General features: G+C 39.5%; 1 protein-coding gene across 1 annotated transcript in view; it reads left to right on the top strand.

Moving 5' to 3' along the window:
• Positions 1 to 275: 275 nt before the first annotated feature.
• yap1 (Yes1 associated transcriptional regulator) overlaps positions 276 to 23,404 on the top strand; it is a 43,605-nt gene continuing 20,476 nt past the window's right edge. The window contains exons 1-2 of the mRNA XM_041804594.1: positions 276 to 1,005; positions 3,128 to 3,363. Of these exons, the coding sequence (XP_041660528.1) occupies positions 805 to 1,005; positions 3,128 to 3,363 (437 nt within the window). The 5' untranslated portion in view covers positions 276 to 804. The remainder of the gene's footprint in view (positions 1,006 to 3,127; positions 3,364 to 23,404) is intronic.

The following is a 23,404-nucleotide window of genomic DNA, read 5'->3' as shown; positions in this document are numbered from 1 at the left end:
CAATTCCATGAAAACAGCCATGGGGAAGGATTTGGACCCTACAATGTTCTAAACGACCTCCGTATTTGATCCATTTTATTTGTTTTTGATCCACATGAAAGGTTTTTTTATTTACATGGAAGAGAAAAAATGATAAAGTAAATTTAAGTTTGGTGGTCCCTGAACAGTCCTAGCCCCCCCTGTGCTGCACGGACTGTCCCTTTAAAGACTCTTGTCCCAATTAAAGCTTTAAGCCCCGCCTCCGGAGCAGACATCCCATGAGTCATAAAGTTTGATGTCCTGCCCAAAGTTTAGATCCGACTGGAGCAAAAGTTTTTTTCTAGAAAGTGAGCTGCGGGGATTTGTTGTGCGAACTATGAGTCTTTCCTGTAAAAATCCTCACTAACAGTTTCTACTCGACACAAACAGAAAAAGTTGGACTTTTCCAACCAGGCGCTTGTTGTTTTTTCGTCTTTTGAGGCTACTGCCCCTGCCTTTTTTTTTTCTTTGGAAAAGTTGGGGCCGGACAACAACATAGATTCCTGTGTGGAGGAGAAATGCGCTTTGTTACTTTGACAAGCATGCCAGCAGAAAACGAGAGGAAAACGCTGTCTTTTACTGCAGATTTCGACAGCTAACACACTTTTGGAGAGTGAAAAAGTTCGACTTTGTTCAATTTTAATATGACTCGGGATAACTTTTTCTAAGTGTCGTCGATATTCCCTGATTTCCTGCCTGTGTGAAAAAAAGTTGGGGATTGGCGCAAACTTCTTTTTCTGAGTATTTTTTTCGGACGCGTGAGGTTTGCCGACACTTTTGGGGACAATGGATCCGAGCCAGCACAACCCTCCTGCCGGACACCAGATCGTCCACGTACGGGGAGACTCCGAGACTGACCTGGAGACGCTGTTTAACGCCGTGATGAACCCCAAAAGCACCATCGTGCCCCCTTCAGTACCCATGAGGATGAGGAAGCTGCCAGACTCCTTCTTCAAACCTCCTGAACCAAAGTCCCATTCCAGACAAGTAAGCCCGCCCTGTCTCTCTCTTCAGCCCCTTCCCAGAAATCACGACTACAGCAAGGCCCATCCTGTTCGAGCTCAGGCCTACAGGAGCCTGCGTGACTGGGAAAGTCAACCAAGAGTTTGTGACCTATTTTAATGTCGTTTGTAGCCCCCTGTCATATTTCCCATCCTAAAATTCAGCATACCGTAAAACATTTTTTGGCTGATTTTATATTATTACACGTTTATTCACCCTAATTTCACATGTTTAATTGTTTGCAGCAGGAAGGCTGCTTTCTTGTTTTAATCCTCAGTCAGCAATCAGGTAAAAGTTAACATCATCGCCTCTGTGGTGAACATATTTTAGAGAAATGTGGCTGTGCATAAAAGTTTCTCAGCAGGCTACCTGAAACAGCACGAAGGTGTTTTTTCTTGCCTCTGCAGACCTACATTCAGCAAAAGTAGCAAAACAACACAAATGCATTATTAGACAGGCTTTTAGCTCTCAAAGTTAGTTGTCAGATCAGCTGAAACTGTTGTGAACTTCTTCATAAGTGTAAATATTTTGTCTAGGTTCATGATTGTGATTGTAAAAGTTCTGTGTCAGGTGGAGATTTTCACTCTGACACACTTTAACTGAGCTGTTTGCTATAGAAACGATTTGTAATCAGAAATCATATGATGGTTGAATTAGTCCTATTTACACCCCCCTCCTCCTCTAACATCCCCCACAACTGTTGCTTGTGGTCTGTGGAGTTTTGTGATCACTGCGCATGCGTTGCTGTGCAGCGAGCCTGCGCTGTCCCATGTCCCACACAGGCCCTGGATCCTCCAATCCTCAGAGTAACGCAATCAAATCTAGAAATGGTCACAAATACGTTATAAAATGGGGATTAAAACATAGTCTTGAAATGTCAGGCTGCAGACATAACAGCATTGTCTGTAGCCTTTAACATTCATATTTTATTTATGTTTAAAATTACAATTTTCATTCATTTCTTGTTTACTTAAAAATGCCACACCAGAGCTTGTGTATTACTCTTCTAAACGCAGCACATTTGGTGTATAAATCTGTTAATATTACTGTTTTATTTAGTAATAATTATTTATTGTGTGTTTTCATGTTTGACTTGGATATGTAATGTTTGAAGTTCAGAAATAATCAGAATCAGAAATATTTATTTAATGCATGAGTGAAATTTGGTTGTTTAGTTGCTGTTGTACACAACATGGCATGGGGATGCATGATATTGGGTTTTTGAATATGTCAGATATGCTAATGTATTTCCAAATATATTAAAGCCTATGATGATATTAATACTGATAGATCAATGCATTTTAGACCTAAAACTTCAGTTCTGAAAATACATATTAAAGTTTAAAAAATAAGGATGAACAAGGACAACAAATTCATCTGACATAGGTCTGTTTGTTCTCCTAAACTCCACAAACTTCTTCATACATAAACTCCATATTTACAACTGAAATGGGCTGAAATTTGCAGCTGATATAAGCTGATATTTACAGCTGATATATGATTATATTAACACCTGATATATGCTGATATTAACAGTTGATATAGGCTGATATTATAACTGAAATAGGCAGATATTTACACCTGATGTAGACCGATAATACAATTGATATAGACTAATATTTACAGCTGATATAAGCTCATTTTTACAGCTGATATAGGCTGATATTATTGCTGATGTAGGCTGATATAGACTGATATTTACAGCTCATATCAGCTGCTAATATGGGTAAACATTTACAGCCAATTTTGGCAGATATTTACAGCTGATAAATCTGTTAGAAATATCAAAAGATATTGTAAAATCTGTAAATACAGCTCATAAACTTTTTAAACTTACTGTTAATCTGAACTATATGATGATATATATTTGTAATAGTTATGATACTGATATAATGCCAATACTACCATTCATGCTTAAAATAGCATTCAGAGATACAGAATTATAAATAGAAAGTTGACTGAAATAAACCAGCAGAAATAAATAATAAAAAATGAGCACAAAGTAAAGTGTAGAGTATCTTATCCATACAGAATCTTCAAAACATTACCAGATTAAACATCTTAAGGATGATAACAGTATTATGCTTCTTCTCTTACTTCTGTACAGGCCAGCACTGATGCTGGGAGCGGCGGAGCGCTCACGCCCCACCATGTCCGAGCCCACTCATCCCCAGCCTCCCTGCAGTTGGGAGCTGTTTCTGGTGGCTCCCTGTCTGGCATGTCCCCAGCAGGTGCTTCCCCTCAACATCTCCGTCAGTCTTCTTATGAGATTCCTGATGACATGCCGCTGCCTGCAGGGTGGGAAATGGCCAAGACTGCCTCCGGCCAGAGATACTTTCTCAAGTGAGTAGTTCAGCAACACGTGTTATTTTGCACTTGTTTAATTTAAAAGAAGTAAAAAAAAAAAAAAAGTTTTTATTATGTTAGTCCGACTAAAAGTGGTTGCTTAAAATGCACATACACATTAGTCAGTATGAGCTAAGGTTATAGCTGGATAACTGGCCATTTGATTGGCCCTTGTCCCAGTATACAAGCACTGAGAGACAGTCAACACACTGACACAGGTATACGTAGTACAATTTAAGTTAGACCCGAACCCTGTTTACATGAAGTTAGAAAAACAATTAAATGTTTAATATGCTCCTATCAATAAATCAATGCTCCTTGCTGACTGGGACAAGGACAGTAGTCCAGTTAAATGTCTTAGCTGAGCTCTAACTGTAGCTTGATTTTACTGTGGATGTAAACATACTGACTGTGAAGTTCATGGAAAATCCTCTAAAGTTTGCATCACACTTTGGTTTTTAGAAAAGGAAAAGATGGATTTAAAAGTAGGTAGAGAGTGATAGTAAGTAAACTGGTTGAATTCAAAGAGTCTAAAGCCTAAGTGTGTTCCACAGCATGAAGCAAACAAAAAAACACCCAGTAGAGTCAAGTTGAGTCGAGACTGAACCACATAGTGGAAAATCGCCACAAGATAGCGAAGAGGCTGTCCTTAGATGGGACTCTCACACTAGCCTAGAGCTCTATTCAGCGTACATAATGCTGACAACAATTAGCAAATACACTTCAGTGCTCAATGGTGGTCAATGTGCTAAAAAGGAGAGACAATTGCAACAGTTAGATTGTGGGTTATTAAGTTTGGTGGCCTCTGCAAACAAGAGAAGTCTTTTGAGCGACTGCTGCTGTATGTAGCGCTCCTTTACTTGCTCTCAGGTTTCAGCAGAAACAATGGAGCTTTGTAGCTCCCCAGACAGCTAAGGACAGACAGCTCTGCAAAACTCATCTGCACACCAGCAGATCTCCTCCACGTTACAGTTTCCAAAGTAAACTCCTTCAAATAGATAGCAGGTAGAGCAGAGCCCTGGCTGGAACTGGGTTTTTAAGTTCCTGTTTGGATCCTGAGGGTTTTCTTTCTTGTCTTTATTCATTCATTTTATCTGTTTGTTTTAATGCTGTCTTTCTCTGTAGTTCTAAGAAAAACTAATCAAGTTATTCATAAAAGTGACGTCCTCTTCAACTGCTTTTATTCCAATAATCTGCTCACTGTGAAATGTTCCAAAGTTCCTGTGATGTTTACCCCCTTGTATGAAGAGTGATCAGACTTTGAAAGTCTAATTCCTGTTTCTATTTATGGCCAAAAGTTGTCACTTCTAGGAAATATTACTCTCTGACAAACACGATATTCTCAAATTTACTTGCGTCAAAAAGAGCTCTCAGTCCCAGATGTTTTTAGGTCTCACATCTGGAGAACATCTGGTCCATTTTGATGAGGCTCTTCTAAAATTGTACAAAAGGACTGAGGGGGAGGATGGAGAAAGCACCACTCTCCTAGACTCTCCCATGATCAGGGCTGTTGTTCAGAAACTGACTGAGCTAATGACTTTACTCACACACAATGAAGCTGTTTTGTTGACTAAATTTAATGTTCTCAACTCAACTTTTACCTCATCTGACTTGTAGGTCAAATGTCTCTGGCACAATAAGGGTTGTAAGAGTATGTCAGTCTTTTTGTTAAAGTTTAGTATATTTGTTCCACTGGATTCAAAACAAATGCATCACTGAATAAAGATTTCAACAGTGATAAATAAATGATCAAGTGGTGACCTCAAGTTCTGAAAAATAAAGCCAGTGTATGCAGAAGTGCGAAAAGCTGCAGTTTTTTGAGTATTGACTTGAAGCTGGCTGCAGAATCACTGAATGTCATATAAAGACTTGATGTTAAAATGCCCATTTTTACACTAGAAATAAACATGATTATAGACTGGTTTAAAAAAAATCAATTTGGTTTAATAGGCCACATATTTGACACACACTTTGTAGGGGGTTATTTTTGTATCTTGTCCAAAGATGGACACGAGTAGTGTATAATTAGGGGTATGAATTATATGACTGCAAGTAACAGCGTTGTAGCTGTTTACCAGGAGGCTTAATGCCCACTTCAGCTCTGACTCTTTGTCTGTCTCTAGATTGATTTAAAGTTAGCCTGAGGTGGTGTTTTCAACATGTCAACCACCATGGATTGGCTTCAAAAGAAGGTTCCAGTAACCAGATGGCTAATGTCACTTACACCCTGTTCTTATGTAGCATCAAAAAAAATGTATATTCATTTTAGGCAGTCAGATACCCATCCCTTCATGCTTTGTGTTGATGCTCCTCAATTTATATTGACAACAATTTGAAATCTCAGACTGCAAATTGATGTGTTCTTGGATGCCTTCATACAGACTGGGCTGGTTGTATAGACATAATGCATAATGGCACACATTAAATACCGCCCTGTTATTTGACATGATTTGCGTATGGTATTCTAGTTAACAAAAAAAACTCCAGTCTTGAGTGAGTGAGGGAAAGTGTGACTCTTTCCAAAGATCTGGATTATTATTTTGCTCAGCTAAGTAATAAGAGCTGGTGTTTCAGTTACCAGACAGCGCTTCATTTGGTACCATCTTGCTTTTTTAATGTCTTTAAAACAACCAAAAAAGAAACTATCGCTCAAACACACCCTGACTCTAGTTGTTAATAAAAGGTGTCAGCTCTTAGAACCATCCTGCCCAGTAAATGTCACATCACAACTCCCTTATCACTTGTCATCTTGAACTGAGTGGTCATTTCAGCGTAACCATTAACCAGTATGGTTTATTTGCTAAATAGTATACCAGCATGTCCTTTAAATGCATGTTTATGACAACATGAGGGAGAAAAGCTGTTAAAGAGGCACTGGTCGCCTCTTAACTCGAAGCTAATTTGCATCCACTTGCACCGACTGGGTGCCAAGCCACTGACATACCCCTTTTCCACCAAGCCCTGTGTTGCTGTTGGCCTTTTGAACTTTGTATGAAGTCCAAACTACACTGGTCTAAACACCTCCCGACATAAATGTGCAGGCCCTGGTGTAAAATGGTTCACCTCTGGCCCAGCAAAGAGTTGGTTCCATGCTGGAGCTAGTTTTTCTGACCCAGAGCCAGTTCTTTGGCTACGATACGATACAATACGATACGATGCGATTAATTGTTCACTTTGGGAAATTTCTCTGAGACTCTAAGTGCAGCACACATGGAAAAATAAAGAACTGGTGCTTGGCTGAGCACTGGCTCCAAACCAGCCCTAGAACTGGCTAACATGTAAAAATAGTCAGGGTAAAGCTGAATATAAATCGATATGCTTGGGTGCTAGCATTTTCCAACAGAGCGTCTTTCTTTATTCAAAAAGTTTTATTAATTTATACTTCTTAATATAAAAGTTGTCTGTATGTTTTCCAGAGGTTAAATATTTACATATAACTGTTAGATATTAGCAATTTTCAGCCTATGTGTTAAGGTAGTCTACTACTAACACCTTGCTTCTATTACCAAATACACTGATGAAGACTATTGCAGTTATGTAAAAAGCTGAGTGAACAGCTGTATCCTTCAAACAGATGTTATACAAGCAGAGTAAGAGTAGTACACAGTGTTTGTGCTGAAGGAAAGCAGGAGGAGATGTCTTCATCCAGAGAACATCAAAGTGCAGATATTTGATCTGGAGCACAGCCGGCCTCAGCAGAGCTGCTGCAAAGACACTCCCCTATTTATAAACAGGAGTAGTCTGAAGCAAGACGTGTTGCAGAGAGAGAGAGAGAGAGTGTGTGGGTGGGTTGACGGGTGGGGGTGGGGAGTCGGTCAGAGCTGAGCTGAGAGTGGGGGGTTCACATTTCACTCAGGTGACTTCTGTTGTCCTTAGAGATAAATGAACTCATGGAGAAAGTTTGTCTTTAAAGAATACGTTTCTCTGTCCTCGTGTGGTTCATTTCAGGATCATATAGTTGGTCGTGATTGTCCTCTGTGAGTCACAGTGGCCCTCGGATGCCGATGTCCCACTCCCTTTAAGAGCCAGGCTCCGTTTGGTATGAATGGGGCCGTGGCGCTGTGATGGTGCCTCCTTTGTGTGAATGGAGTTAAATGGCAGCCATGTGGAGATGGCTGGAAGAGGGGCCAAGAGAAACTCGGGCCCTCCCTTTGTCCCAGCAGTGAAACAGTGATCTTTATTCAGACTACAGGCCTGTTGAGACTCATGTGAGCTTTCCTAAAATAGATAAATGGTTGACATGAAGTTTAAAGATGGCGGTAAAAGAGGCAGCAGCTTGCTTTTGTTTAACCCTGCTCTTTACATCTAAATTATCATGCATCTGTTAGTAGAATATAAGTTAAGTGCTAGAGCTGACTTTGAAGCTTTTGCCCTGTTTTTTTTCTTTTGAGCAGTCAAAGGTGCTTAAAAATAATTTAATATTAAAATAAATTCAATTCCCATATCCCAAAAAGTGCTGAACTATTATATTTCTCTTCTTAAATGGTAAAACTTTCAGCTTTGATTATTTTCTTACAGGAAAAAAACTCTCCAATTTCAAGACTTCCAAGAAAATGTGATAAAAGTTTATTATAAATGAAGAAGGTAGTGGAATATTAAGCCAAACCATTTAGTAAGGGAGGCCAAAATGATGATAGGAGTCCTACATGAGCCATGTTTTCCCATGTGTCTATTTTGTTTGGGCTGTTTCATTATCAAAACAAAAACTTAAAGCTGTGAGAGGACCGGGGGAAAGTCAACAGACTCTGTTGACCCTTCCTCTCCTTTCTTCCAACAGTTTGCTGTGGTCTTTGATTTACGACACAGGGGAGGGAGGTGGGGTCACCTTGCTCGGTGCTGAGACGGGGGCAGGGCTGGTCTCTAGGGCTGGGTCATAAACTAATGAAGGTTTCTAATTTAGACACACCGGTGAACTAGGAGGGGGTAATCACCGTTTCCGGGCGCTTATTAAACGCAGCTTTGAATGAGCTTTTAGTCCATGGGAAGTCAGCCTTAAGCAGAGAGAAGCTCTGGGGGGTGGGACCCATTGTGCGCCCTCAGGGGCAGGTAGAGCCGCATGCTGATGGACACTTTTGTCTTTTCTCAATTGGATTTTAAACTGTTTTGATGAGCCTGGTTTCCCACGACCAGAACGTCTGATAAGCATCTCTTCATAGTGAACTACACAGTCATAGAAGGGTACGTTAATCACTATGACATGGGGATTAGCAGTCTGTCCTGTTTTTAAAGATATCAATTTATTCTCAAAGATATAAGATACGACAGCACTGTTTCTAATGATAAAGCCATGTTGATTTGAAAAACAAACATATGCCCGGCCCAGTGCTTAGCAAAAAAGTTTAGTTATTAAGTTATTCAAGAGTAATGAGGTAGAAATCAAATGGTGTTGATACCTGTTTGATATCATGGCAACAAATAGAACAGTCCTAGACAACCAGTGTCAGGTAATTTAGTGTTTTTGGATTATCAAAAATGGCTAAATCAGTGGTTTTCAAACTTTTTTTACCCAGGCGCTCCTCACTTTGAGACAAAATCCCAAGGCGCATCACAGTGCCTTACCTTACCATTAGAGAACCCCTGGTCTAAATTGCACAAATACATTGGCAACTTTTGGTAAATGGGAGAGGATTTCCCTCACGTCACCCCCCCCCCTCCTTTTCTGAATGTTGCTGTCCATGTATTTATGCAATTTAAAGAGTGCTCACTCACTTTGGGTTGAAACAAGCAGTGTTGAGAGGCATTACTTTTAAAGCTAACTTATTAGATTACTGCGTTACATACTGAGAAAACTACCCTTGACCACTTGATCCACTAGTCTTTTACTAAAACAGCACATAGCGGAGGGTGCCCCCTGCCTTTGAATGCCAATTCTACTGTTGTTGAATAGCGTAGTTTACCCCCCATAATCTGTAAGCCCTTTTATATAGGAGTGCGTGATATACAGCTGATATTCTGGTTATAAAATCTGCCTGTATCAGCTGCAATATATTAGCTGTACGAAAACATTAGTGGTGTTTTAGGCTGGACCAACAGGCCTGCATGAGCTGAAGTCTATCTTTATTTGTCATTATGCCTTGCAGTTTGAAGGACTGACGTGTTGTGCTTGTCCCTTATATCCAATGCTGTTCGACACGTACCGACACAGCTGTGTTTACCCTCTGCTGGCACGCTGCTACGTACCAACAGGAAAGACTGAAACAGTGCGGATGCTTCTGGAGCCACATTCTTTTCTGTCTCTCTTTTTGTGGGCACAGAAGAGAAATCAGTCAAGGATTACTTGAATTGTAAAAGTAACACATTACGTTACAAAGTAGTAATCTGAGAACTCTAGCAGATTACTTTGTAGTATGTTTCCCCAACACTGAAAATAATATCTTTGAGTTGCCATCCTTTTTAATGCCATGATTATTCAAATAATGTAGATTATAATGTGGATCATTTTGTAGTATGTGGTAATTAAGAGTAGATAACAATTTGCCAACCTCAGTATTTTCAGAATCAAGTGTTGCTGGTGTTTTTGTACAGTTTTGAAGTGTTTAGGAGTTTGTCTGCAACTTTTCATAAATGAAAGCAAAATATTTATTGATATCGGCTGTCTAGAACCTCTATTTTTGTTGTCTTTGTATCAACAGATGTAAAGATGGACAGATTTTTAATAGCATAATTTCACCATTCAGCTAAAAATCATCAGGATATCATTTTGTCTCATATTTCCCAGCTCTACTCTGACAGACTTAATATTTTCTACTCATTATTCATAATGTTGTTTAATTGTCTACACTGCAGAGCATAACATGCCAGTAAACATCAAAAGGGCCTGATATGTATTCCCACTGTAGCGAACACTATCTGGAGTTTCCTGAACATCTGCTGCTCTAAACACAAGTCAAAGACAGCCGCTCGTACTGCCACAAACATCAAAGTCTTTCCTCTGAGCTGATGCTTTTCTGTATGCAATGGATATCTCTGTTAGTCCTGATTTGGGAAATGACATTATGAGGGGATTTCCATCTAACTATTGTATCTCCTTATTGATATATAGCTAACTAAAATGAAATAGTTGGTATATTTAGTTTTTGATCCCTCTGTCCCTTAAAACTTTGCAAGGCCCAGGTCATTTATTAATTTTCATGTGGTTGTCAAAAGTTAATGTCAAAAGTGGATTTTCAGAGTATAGTATATTTAATATCTTCCTAAAGAAAATCTGTAAATTTTACTGGTTGTGAACTGTTGCCGAAGAGTAGTAATGAAAACACAAATAGGAAGTCAAACGAAGCTGTTATGAACTGACACCTCTCACTCACTCAGTCCCAAATGGTGCGGGGAAGACCGGACTGTTATCCCGCGTGAAGCTCTCATTTGGAGCAACTTTGTGTTTGACAAACTTTTGGTTTATTGACCACACACAGACAAGGCCCTTCCTGTTCCACTGCAGGCTGTCAGCTCAGCACACATATGGGACTGTGAGAAAGTCAGGCTTGTGTTTACCAAAGTCTTGATGTAACACCTCTGTTCCAGACATCAATGTGTCCACTGTGGGTGAGGGCTTCTCCACAGAGATGTAGTGTCTGAGCCGTGCTCACTCTCAGGTATAGAGCTCGAAAATGACTCAACATATTGCAGCCTGTGTAAGGTGAATCCTTGATGAAGCACAAATGAAGATCAGTTTTAAAGACGGTGCGAAGGGCTTCTTCATGTATGCATATCACACTGATTTAATGATATAAATCAAATCCACTGTTAGTGTTATGAAGACATTATAGAAGTACAGTGCCTATTAATAGAATTCAATACCTTGGATGTTGTACCCTTTTATTTATTTTATAAATCAGTTATGGTCTCAGTTTTTTGAGAAAACGAATTAAAATAATGTCAAATTGAAAACACGTTTCTACAAGGCAATGCCAATTAGAAGAATATTGAATGTAAAATAAATGACTGCATAAATATTCACCCCTTTTTAAGTGACTGACCGAATTTAACAGAGGTCCAGCCAGTTGGTGCTAGCAGTCTCACCAGTAGTGAAACAGGGATCACCTGAGTGCAGTGAATGTGTCTCAGTGATTGTAATATGAAGACACCTGCATCGAGAAGACTCAGTCACTGCTTAGTCAGTATTCCTGGCTACCATTGAAAGCAAAGGAACACTCCAAGCAATTCAGAGAAAAGGGTTATTGAAAAAGCCATAAGACAAGACAATGTGTTTGGTAGACATGCAAGACCACATCACCACAAACGTACCACCCCTACTGTGGGGCACAGTGGTGGCAGCATCATGCTGTGGGAATGCTTCTCAGCAACAACCTGCAATTTGTGCAATCTGACAGAGCTTGAACAGTTTTGCAAAGAAGAATGGAGTAAAACTGTAGCGTCCAGATGTGCAAACCTGATTGAGATCTATCCACACAGAATCAGTGTTGTGATTGCAGCCAAAGATGCAGCTACTAAATATTAACTTGAAAGGGGGTGAATAGTTATGCAGTCACTTATTTTATATGATATATTTTGATTTAATTGACATCACTTTGAAGAAATCTGTTCTCAGTTTTACATTGCAGACGAAAGCTAAAAAGAAAATCTAAGCTATTTTGACCATGAATGATTTATAAAATCAATAAAAGAGTAAAACATCCAAGGGAGTGAATAGTTTTTATAGCCATTGTATTAAAAAGTGCCAAAGCTTTGATAAACTGCACCTTTTTCATAAGATAGTTGCTTAGGAGATGAGTGAACCCATCATAAATTGCAAGACAACTCCTGAACACCTTGCAAAAATATGTTGGCAAAATTGCAAGACATTGCAGCATATTTGTGAAATTTAGACTCTGTGCTGCAGTTTGCTTAAGATTTTTGAAAACTGAGAGCAAAAAAAGCCCACTGTCAGGGATCTAGGGCTTTCATTTTTGTCACATGGTACCAAAACTGTTATCAATATTGTTGGATTTTTAACTGTACCATGTTACAGTTTAAAATTCTGGTAGTCTACTATTTTATCTGAAGAAACAAAAGAACCCAAAACTGACTGAATAATCTCACATGGCATTTCATAAAACCACACTTTTATAACTCAGATTTTCAGTGAAAATAAGAGCAACTCTCAGTCATGTTTCTCTGTAAATGAGTTGCCTCAATAGGAAGTGTGATGCTACAAACCCTCCTTCAAAGGGAAACCTAAAGCCACAATAGGGTCACAGAGGTTGCCCCAATAATCTCTCTTGATGATGTCCTGCTGATAGAGAGGCAGCCAGGCATCCACAGCGGACCAGAGCAGAGGTGGTCATCCTCATCTCAGAGGCCTGATTACATCTGGCCTCCCTCAGTGCGCTCTTTAGTCATCTGCTTCAACCACCTTCCCAGCATATACTCCCTGGGTGGAGCCACTGTGGCCTGAGGATCCCATTTTTAACATTTGACAACTCAGCTGTGGGGCGTGTTTCATCACTGCTGCACTCCCCCATAGCTTCATTCCAAAGTTTGACACAAATAAGATGACGTTTTTGACATCTGCCTTTAAAGAGAGGAAATGTCAGTGAAGGAAAAAAGCCAATTAAATCAAAAATTAAGCTTGGATCTTCTCGGTAGGATGTAAAGTTTGTTTAACTACAGCGTTACTATTTTTTCTGATACGTTTATTTTTCTCAAAGCCAGCTGTAAATGCCACACTTTTTCATGGGTGTAGAGGCCATTTGTGTTTGTCATACTGTAATCAGATGAGCTCCGAGAAACAACTGCAGCATTCAGTCTGCCTCACGTGGATCTCACTTACTATCTTTCACCTTTTTCTTAGTTTATATTTGTATTCAAAACTTTAACATTGTTAAAGTCCCTCGTTTTTTATATACATGTAGGGCAACCACAGTCTTTTAGGTCTTAAAACATCCTAAAGTTGATATTCTTAAGGCCTTCTCAGTCTTAAATTTGATTTTGAAAGTGTTACATTTCATTCTCGTAAATCTTAAGTCTTGAGTCTTAAATTTTGATGTATGTTGATATTTATAAATTCATTCAAGCCAATTCAAATATTTATACATATTTGAATGAAGTTCAGGCTGAAAACTTTGTTCTTTAAGACACACTTTAAAGTTTAAGGATGAACAACAAATTAGTTTGAGTTCCTAAAGTTTAAGGAGTGTGGATGTACAAAGAAAAATACTTCAGCTGACAAAGGTCTGTTAAGGTCTTTGCACACTGAGTCTGCTACTTTTGGATGTTTCTTTTTCTAAATCATAATCTGAAAAAATGTCACACACTCTTGCATTCAGTCACTGTTAAAACTCCTTGAATGTGGCTAATTGTTTTGTACGCTGTTGAAAATAAGCAGTGGGGATGAGCCTGTGGCTCTGTCCCTTCCTGATAGAGAGTTTACACGGCACCAGCTCGTGTGTCAAAACGCTGTGCCAGGTTGGAGAGATGGACAGCAACTTTGTAATTCAGTGTCTGTTTTGTGGCTGTGAGTGCAAACGTCTGCCTTTATCTGTTGTATACAGTGGCTGATATCCACATAATACACAGGCACATCAGGGTTTTTAAAGCGAGGTTTTAGTGTGAGAAAGAAGGAAGCAGCAGGTGCTGTTCTAATGAGTCAATCACCTATCTGATAACTTGGGCTACTAAACATTCTGATGGTGGCAGCCAAAAAGACACTAACTAGGAAGTGAATATCACAGGAAAGGCCAACTCTTTGGTGTACCATTTTGAAAGGTTTCTGCTACCTGTTGCCTTGCATTGGGCTTAAATTTCATATAAGATGTCTTTTTAAAACAGTCTTAAATCTTTTTGAAATATTCAAGGGTTATCTTTTGGGTACCCTGACTTGTTACTTCTCAAACAGAGGCCCTATCTTGTCTGATAAAAATCAATGAGGAAGATTTTACTCATGATTGAACCAAAAAAGCTGAACTGCAAATGACTGCAGCAAAGTCAAGTTTAGCCTTTATGTGAACGGTGCACCTCCCTTCTTTCTCAGCACGACACATTATAAATAACACGGGCACAATAAACGCCACCTTGATAATTGGGCCATCAGTCAAGGAGATGTCAAGAGCCTGGGTGGATCAAGAGTCCTACACCGTGCTCAGAGAAGCCACAGTCGACCATGATGACAGCCTGAGCAAAAATTAGCACGTGAAGCTGCACGCTGCAGACAACCCACTTGATAATGGGTCCTGTTTGAACCGCACTGCCTTCGCTGTGATACCTGGCCTTTTATAGAAACCTTTTTTTCCCTGAGGAAGCTAATGATGGGTCAGATTTTGTCTTTGGTGGTTCATGTCAGGACAGCAAGCAGAGTCCACATAATGGAGAGAGATACACTGAAAAACTCAGATCCATACAAACGAATTTCTACACTTAAACTATCCAATTTAATAATTACATCTCATTTCAAGACACTCGACAAGTAACTTTTTCTTCCCCTTTGGTGGATGGTTAGTTAAATACACGCAATGTATGGCGTTTTGTGTTTTACATCAGTCTTAAGTAAGTATAACTAGATATTTTGAAGTATTAATAGAAATCTCATGTCATTTATCTTTTTAATGTTCCCTTAGTTCCGTTTCAATCCATGACAAGTTACTTTTTCTTAGTTAAGTGCATATCATAATATTCAAACTACCCAAGTGTTTTTCTTTCAGAATAAGAGCAAGGCTGCATCCTAACAGATATAAATATATATAATTTGAAAGGTTCTGCCAAAACTGATGGGAAATATATCCTTTTCATTGATAAATGGGATGTCAGGTTATCTGTCAATGGTCTGATGATGGAAAAACATTCCCCCATCTTCTGCCTCGGCTGATTCAAAAGCTGAACTTGGTAAATTATTGAATAGCAGTATAACCAACTTTTGCTCTGTATTTATCAACTAACTCCAATATAATACACTTCAGGCCTAATTTAAGGCCTGAAGTGTAAGTTTAAGGATGACCAAAACAAATGTCAGTCTGAAAACAAACTATAAAGTGTAAGGAATGATTGATTAATAAAGAATAAGACTTCAGCTGAAGTAGGTCTGTTGGTCCAACCTAAAAGTTCACTAACTTAATTGTCACATGGCCAGTATCTACAAAAGCAGATTTTATAGCTAAAATGTCAGTTGTAAATATCGTAGAAATTTGCATATGTGCTGATACTGATAAGTAACTTTTAGGCTAATATCTGCTGATGCCAATTTACTGATATTATTGTGCATTCCTAGTTTCAAAGCCATTTCTAAGGCTTTGGGACTCTGGTTAACCACAGTGAGAGCCATTATCCATAAATGGGAAAACTTGGAACAGTGGTGAACCTTCCCAGGAGAGGCCGACCTGCCCAAATTACTCCAAGAGTGCAATTGATGACTTATCCAGGGGTTCACAAAAAACCCAGAACAACATCTAAAAAAAAAGTTAATCTCTGCCAAAATTGATATCACACTGATAATATTGAGCATGCCTAGTTACAAAGCCATTTCTAAGGCTTTGGGACTACTGTGGACCATGTTGAGAGCCATTATTCACAAATGTAGAACACTTGAAAGAGTGGTGAACCTTCCCGGGGATTGGCTTGTCTACCAAAATTACTCCAAAAGTGCATCAGCAACTCATCCTGTCACTAAATTACCCAGAACAACATAAAAAAAATTTAATACCTTCCGATATCATACTTATGATATTGTGCATACCTAGTGCTAATGATGGTAATGATTAATGACTAATGATTATTATGGTGTAGATTTGCTGCAGCAGTATTATTCAGGCTTAACACAATAAATAACATCATGTAAACACACTGAATGTTCCAAGTATGTAACCTACTGGACACACAAGAGTTCAACTTTGAAACGTATCTCAGAGTTTTGCATGTAAGTACGGACAGCAAACATTTTAAAAAGCTATCAGACATAGTTGTCAGGTTTTTATGCTTGTTGAATAATGCAAACAGGTTATTGTGCTGAAGGCCTGACCCACTACCAGTTGGTTAAATGTCCCCTGCCCTGCCCTGGGGATCAGGGGGAGGGTGCGGTGACCATCCTGCTGAGCTCGCCGTGGTGTCAGAGACATGTAAAGACAACACCGAGCAGTTGTGACTGTCGAGGTTGCAGATCATCAGCAATTCCTAACAGCAACTGGTGGCCTCCAGCCGTCCCAACAGTTGCCATGACATTGTTTTGTTTAATGTTTGGCCTACAGGAAGCCGTGTATAGCCTGCTGACCATATAGCAGCCGGGCACATTGAGTGAATGGATTATCTTTTAGTTTTAAAACCTGGTGATAAATGACAGGCTCTTGGTAACTTATTGACCAGTTCTGTGAGTTCCCACACTCTTGCTCTTTGAATACAGTGAAGCTCTCTGGTGGTGGGGTTTTCATCACATGCTTCTTTCTGCCTGCTCTGTTTTGATTTGAAGCTTTGTTTACATCTGTTTTGATTGATTTGAGGCCCAGAGGTGATCCTCGTAAGCTAGGGTTTGATAGAAATTCAATAGTTTAATCAGTAGCAGAGGAGCACTGGTTCTGTGCTCAGACATTTGGAGGCTTGGAGGTTGTAGATTTCCATCAGGACTTGTAGCATTTCTGTCGAGTATTGGTGTACCAGGATGTGCAGGCCTCTCATTTACGATAAGCCCTCCCTTCCCTTATCCCAGTGCCCCTCTCCCAATCTCCTCCCCCATTCTTCCCTCCCCTCTATAATAAATGTCATAGTTTCCAGAGTGGGAAGGCGGCAGAGAAGGGGGGAGGGCGGGCGCTCCGAGTGTAACAAGACCACAGCAACTCACGCAGCCAATGGAATTCAGAGGGATTGCTTCCGTGGATGTTTTTTTCCTCTTTCACTTTTTTTTCTCCTTTCTTTAGTTGTCTCACCCCGCTCCCTGTGACCCCTCTTTCTCAAGGGGCCCCACCAATCTGAGCAGTTCCAGCTATTTTGCTTGGTTTGTGGTGTTTGTGTGAGTGTGTGAGGGCTGGGGGGAGGGTTCAGTAGAGGATTTGGCAGCTCCTTTGATCAGTAAAGCATAAACAAGAGGGGGCTTCAAAATGGGTTGCATTGTGTGGGGGGGAGGAGTGCTGAGTCAGGCCCTCTCGCTCTCTGGCCTGGGACAGAGCGCAGACAGGCAGGCTGGGATTACCACAGAGGCCAAGAGAAACTCTCTGAATCTCTCACTTCAGCCAGCTGTTCCAAAATCTGGGCTAATGGCGCTTTGGGATCGAATGAACAGTGAGATGTGAAGAATGGCGGTCAGTGGAAGAATACGTCCACAACATGATTACTGCAGGGTACAAAAAATAGATCCCCCAAGGTTTATGATGACGTCTGAGTTAAAGTGAAGATTTATTTTTTTTCATGTGAAATGAGTAGGGCTGGGCAATATGCCTTGTAATTATGATATATTTATATAGTTCCATATAATGTACTGAGTATGAAAATACCTTGTATATCAATATAATTTGTAACAGTTTTTATTATACCATTGAGACTAAATCCCTTGTTTCTACTGATGTAAGTGACTGATCTGCATATCCATAAATATTGCCTCCAGATGATATTTCCGAGTGTCCAATGCAAGTAATTGTACCTCCTTATAAGTGGATAGAAACTACCTGCAGCCACGAGATGAGGATGATTTTCACTTTGTGTGCTCAGAGAATTATCAAGACGAAGTAAGGTCTAATATTGCATGTCAAAAATTCAATGAATAGATAGATAGATAGATAGATAGATAGATAGATAGATAGATAGATAGATAGATAGATAGATAGTAAAAATACACAGTCTCTACGTCATCAATCCCCCTGGCAAGGGAGCAGGCACCCGCAAGAAAGATGCTCAGCACAGCAGGTTTGTGTGGGGATGCTCTTAGCCTAGCCTACAGCCCGGCTCGTTGGCACCGCTTCCGCCTTCCTGCTCAATGCCATCTCTGCTTCCTCCCCTCTGGGTGTAGGTGTCATGCTGCTTCCACGTCTTCCTCCTTTCAGTCTCTGAGCACCCTGTTCTCCGGATAATCTCGTCGGGAAAGATGCAGACCTCGCTGGCATGCTTCCTTTGCAGTAGTCAAAGGCGCAGTCTCTTATACATAGAATGTCAGTTCTGGTATGAGTGCAGGGCTTTGTTTCACTGCTAGTGATGGAGCACCTGGACGCTGTGTCAGTACACATTGCCACCATGCTACCTTAGTTGGTAGCATTCAGTAGTCTCCTGATGATCAGGCAGTGTTCCGTGGCAGTTACTGGCAGTTGTTGTTAGCTTTTAAGCTAGCCAGGAGTTTTAGTAGAGACTGAGGTCTTCTTTTTAATCTTTTTTTGTTTTTTGTTTTTTGTTTTTTTTGATGGAAATGTCCCGTTCTTTCTCTCAAAGGTGTCCTGGACCATCCGTCTTCTATTTTGTCTTAGGTTTCAACATATGTTGTCAACTTAGTTGTGAAATAACACTAGAATTCCAAGATATAACTCAAGAGTGAATGTTTCTTGCTTCCAGCTGCTCTGGTTGCCTGGCAACAGTCGTTTCTAGTTTCCATGTTAAATAACCTGTTTTTACCCAATCATGCCTTCTTACTTTTTACTTAAATGTGTAACTATATTTCAAACTCACATGACAATCTTACAGAACTTCATGTCGACACTGAGAGCTGAAAGTATATGACTTGTTGTAGCCTGTTAGCTGGTTAGCAGCTTGTTTGCTATGCTAGCACACTGTCATAACTTCTTCATAATCAATGGCCAATGTTCAATTTTTTAATGTACTTGAGGCATATTTTGGTCAAAAGTAATCTCCTCTAGGGGAAAACAGTGACTTCTACATAAAGAAATTCTACCAAAAGGCCATGTTTTAAGCTATTTGCAGCTATGCCAAGCGTTCAACCATTCCCACTCATTTATAAAGGCTATCTCCCAATTCCTGACCCCCATTTCAGGTCACATGACTGCAAACAACCTATAGCCCACATAAGTGGGAACAAGGGATAATGATAATCAGTAAAAAGATAATTTGCTTTAAGAACCATCAACATTAATATGCTTACTGACCACAACATAATCTATTTGAAATCTTTAGTCCAATGGAAACTGTTGTTTAATTTATTTCAATTAATTTGAGAGCATTTAAGTAACCTAAAAATCAAATGATATTGATATGTATGCATTAATACCTCTTTTTGTCATGTTTGCAATTCTTAAAATTATTCTGAAAGTTCATATGATTTTTCAGTAGATGCTACTCACATCTACTCTTGACATTTTGTCAGTGCATAGATTGCAGTCTGCACTACTTTTATTGTCCTCATCTATGTTAAAATATCACCAAAGTGTACCAGATCTGATAATGAGAGGATAGCATCTCACTATCAATAGATCTCAAGTTATATGCATTCAAATTCAAAAACTTTCAAGGTCATTCAAGCTACCTGTATTGTACACGCACCTGTTTGGTACCAAGGCAACAAATATAGAAATCCAAGACTTTCAAGATGGGGCAATTTATTGTTTGTAATCATCAGAAATGTATGCAAACTCCTGAATGCTATCTAAATTGCTAAATACATTGAAAACCTTGCTAGCTTTTGCCAATTTCACAAATGTTGCCAGTGTGTTTGTGCGGTTGAGACAGTGCATTCTTTCTTTTATGGTTTAAAATACAGGAGAAGAGCACTAAGTCTCTCTGCTTTGTATGACACCAATCACCAAACTAATGGAGATTTTAATAATTTGAAACATATTTTGAAACATACTGTATTTAGAGTAAAGAACATTTTGAAAACCTTAGTATAAGGCAATGTTGCTAATGTTTTTCCCCGTATACTTGTATCTTATCAGTGCATTTGTAGCTTTTGATACCTGTTTGATACCAGGGCAACAAATCTGTAACTTTAAGACACCCAACAGTGGGTCACTTATGGTTTTGACTTATGAGAAGTTGAATGCAAACTACTGCACAGTGTCTAACTTGCTCCGATATGTTGGCAACATATGTCAATGTGTGGAAGAGGTGAGAAGATATTGTATCTCTTCCTCTTTGCACGCTTGCACCAATTTCCCAAGTATTGTTTGATTGTGTTACAAGAATCATATAAAAGTTTATAATTCTAATACAGATGTTTTTTAACAAAACAAATATCTATTCACCATTCACTTAAAAATGCGTGGGTATGATTTTTGGTCCACACCGCCCAGCCCTAGTTTCTAAATCAGTCCCATCTGAACAGGAGATTTATTTTGGTCCAGTGTGCTGAACCATCTCAGCCACAGTTACAGTATAATGGGTTGTGTTGTTGCATAAACAAGCTACCAGGGTTTTGGTGCCTGTTTGTTTGAGGTGAGGGGGGTCCCTTAAAGGGGATGATTCTAAAAACAAAAAAAGAACAAGTGAATAGCGGGGTTTTAGGTCGTAGCTCAGTCTGTGCCTTTGTCAAGCAGGTGAAAGCTTTGTAAATGTGGCGCCAGATTGTTAAAGCCCCTGACACTCCACAGTGTCCGAGCCACTTCCAGGAAAAAGGACCCCCTGCGTTGAGCCCTGGGACTGACCCTCCCTCAATAGAGAGGGTCCTGCTCGGGAGAGGAGGGCTTCCTGTATTAGCTTTCCATCTTAATCAAGCAACAAGTACCAACAAAGCACTAATTATCAATGCCTTCACAGAATGCAACACAATGCCCCCTCCCCCAGTCCCTACTCCTGTCCCAGCAAAGACGAGCCATAAATAGATGGAGCAACATTGTCTGACATTACAATAGATGTTTTGAAACCAATCATAGCCTCTTAGACTTTTTGAAGGAGAACCTATGACAGGCAAGAAAACGTTGACTTGATTTGCTTGATTTTGAACAAACCACTGTGCTCTTTTTTATTTCTACTACTGTATTTTTGTTCTCGACAAGACCGAGCCTCTCCATTCTGATTCATGACAAGCAGCCTTAAGTGAATTATGGTGAAAAATATCCCAGTTAATCCAAACTAAGAAAGAAGGCCTTTTGTGGGTCTATTATGGATTGTGGATCAAGATTAAGTCCAAACAGACACAGCTGAGTTTCCTGTAACAGTCATCTTTTACAGAAAGCAGGAGTTAGATTCGGTGTTTTCATCAAAGAGCTTATTGAAACTTCAGTGAGTCATCGCTTCCTGGACATGACCCGCTGTTCTGCATTGATTTGGCCTCTGGTTTGATCTCACTGCTGATTGCTGGTGGGAAGATAGACTGTATGAAAACATGGACGTCATAGTTGTGGTTTCTGAGGAGGCACTTTGAAGCCAAATGATGGTGGTCGCCATATTCAAAATGCTGTCTTTGAGACTTTCGCAGTGTTGATAGGTGAATAATTTCACATCCAATTAGACACAAATCATGATTGCATTAGCTGAGTAGTCTAAAGTCAAGAGAAACAGTCAAAATTGAGCTCTATTCTCAGACTGGTCACAGCTGTAGTTGGTAAACGGTGTGAAATGTGGCTAATGTTAGCAGTGCTAATGCTAATGTTGGCAGTGCTACATCCACTTTGCAGCTTAAGTCCACATTCCTGCCCTGAATGTCTTCTCTTAATGCTTTGGTTTTATGTGAACATACACAACTTTATCCCCATTTTCTAGACCAAAATAATGCCATACTACTCTGTTCCTACAAGATGCTATCGGTGCTATCAGTTCATTGCTGTTTACACCAGGTAAAGAAGAGCATTGCAGTAGCCATTAGCAAAGTTACGGTGGCTTTTAGTGGCAGGTGGCTGCAGTTTAGCCAAAGCATTTGACAAGATCTTAAGGCCTAAAATGTTTTTAAAAATCTTAATATGCGTAACCGACTCATTATTCTGGTGCCAATGTAGGAGACTTTAACCTTGTAGCAAGCTAATCACACGCATCTCTTTAGACACAGGTAAAAGGTTGAAGCCATGGTGGGACTTTAACCTCCTGGTACACAGCTACAAAGCCCCCACCTGCTTTTCAGTACCTCTAAGTATGCATAAATCGTAGCTTTGAGAGAGTCAAAGCTCCATAGCACTTCAAGGGCCTAAGTAATGAATCAAAATCTAGATTAAATTGCAATATGGCCTATGGAATTTTTCAAATTGAAGAGTGAGCAATATTTCTTTGACATGGAATATGAGTCAAAATATCAGTTAATACAATTTTTGCAGCAATGATGTTTTGTTTTAGACATCATGCTAACATTCAAGGTTCACATTTTTTAGAATAGTTTCCAAAATTCCTTCTTTCCTTAATTTTGTACGTTTTTCCTGATCAAACTGAGTATGACATGAAAAATGATCATTTTGATACAACAATTTAAAATCCAATTTGCAATATGAACAGAAATAGCTGCAATTAGATATTTTTTTCAAAATTGTTCAGCCTTACTTTAACCCATCTAATGTTATATTGGTCATAACAGAATGATTTATTGCTTTTGTTTAGTGAAAAATACATTAAGTGAGGAACTTAGAAAATAATCAAATAATAAATCCCAGTTGCAATTTTGGAACGCAATTAGATTGTTTTCCTAAATTGTTCACCTTTACTGAGCACTTTGACACCCTAGAGTTCAGCTACCTGCACTATTTCAAGCCCTTTCCCATACACACTCCTTATATTTCCCAAAAAATGTCATGGTTACCTAGCCTGAAAACTTCCTGTCTTGCTTGTTCACACTTGTCCCTCACAGGAATTTTTCTTGTGGTTTTGCCTTTCAGTCATTGGAGTGATAATGGGAATACGAGGGGTGAGCAGGGAAGTTTAGGGTGAAAAATTCAAACATGCAGCTCACTGAGAAAATTTTCAGGAGTTTTGTGCAAGTGTGAACAGGGCTGATGAAGCAAGGACAGACTTTAACAGCTTATCAGCTTTATTAACAACAATAGTTGTGGAGAAATTAATGAGTCATCTCTTTAAAGGTACAATTACAGGTACAGGTCTAAAGTTACTGATAATACCAGGACTGGATTGCTTTACAATATTAGTAAAGGTTAATATTAAAGACACAGAGCTACTTTAAAGGCTGCACGGTCACTGCTGAAGGACACATAACATACTTCACCTCATAAAGTAAAGAGTACTGTCTGGGACTGTCTCCCTTAAGATGAAA

The sequence above is a fragment of the Cheilinus undulatus genome, linkage group 2, assembly GCF_018320785.1.
Source record: "Cheilinus undulatus linkage group 2, ASM1832078v1, whole genome shotgun sequence".
NCBI classification, from domain to species: Eukaryota; Metazoa; Chordata; class Actinopteri; order Labriformes; family Labridae; genus Cheilinus; species Cheilinus undulatus.
This window is presented reverse-complemented; position numbering and strand designations above follow the sequence as displayed.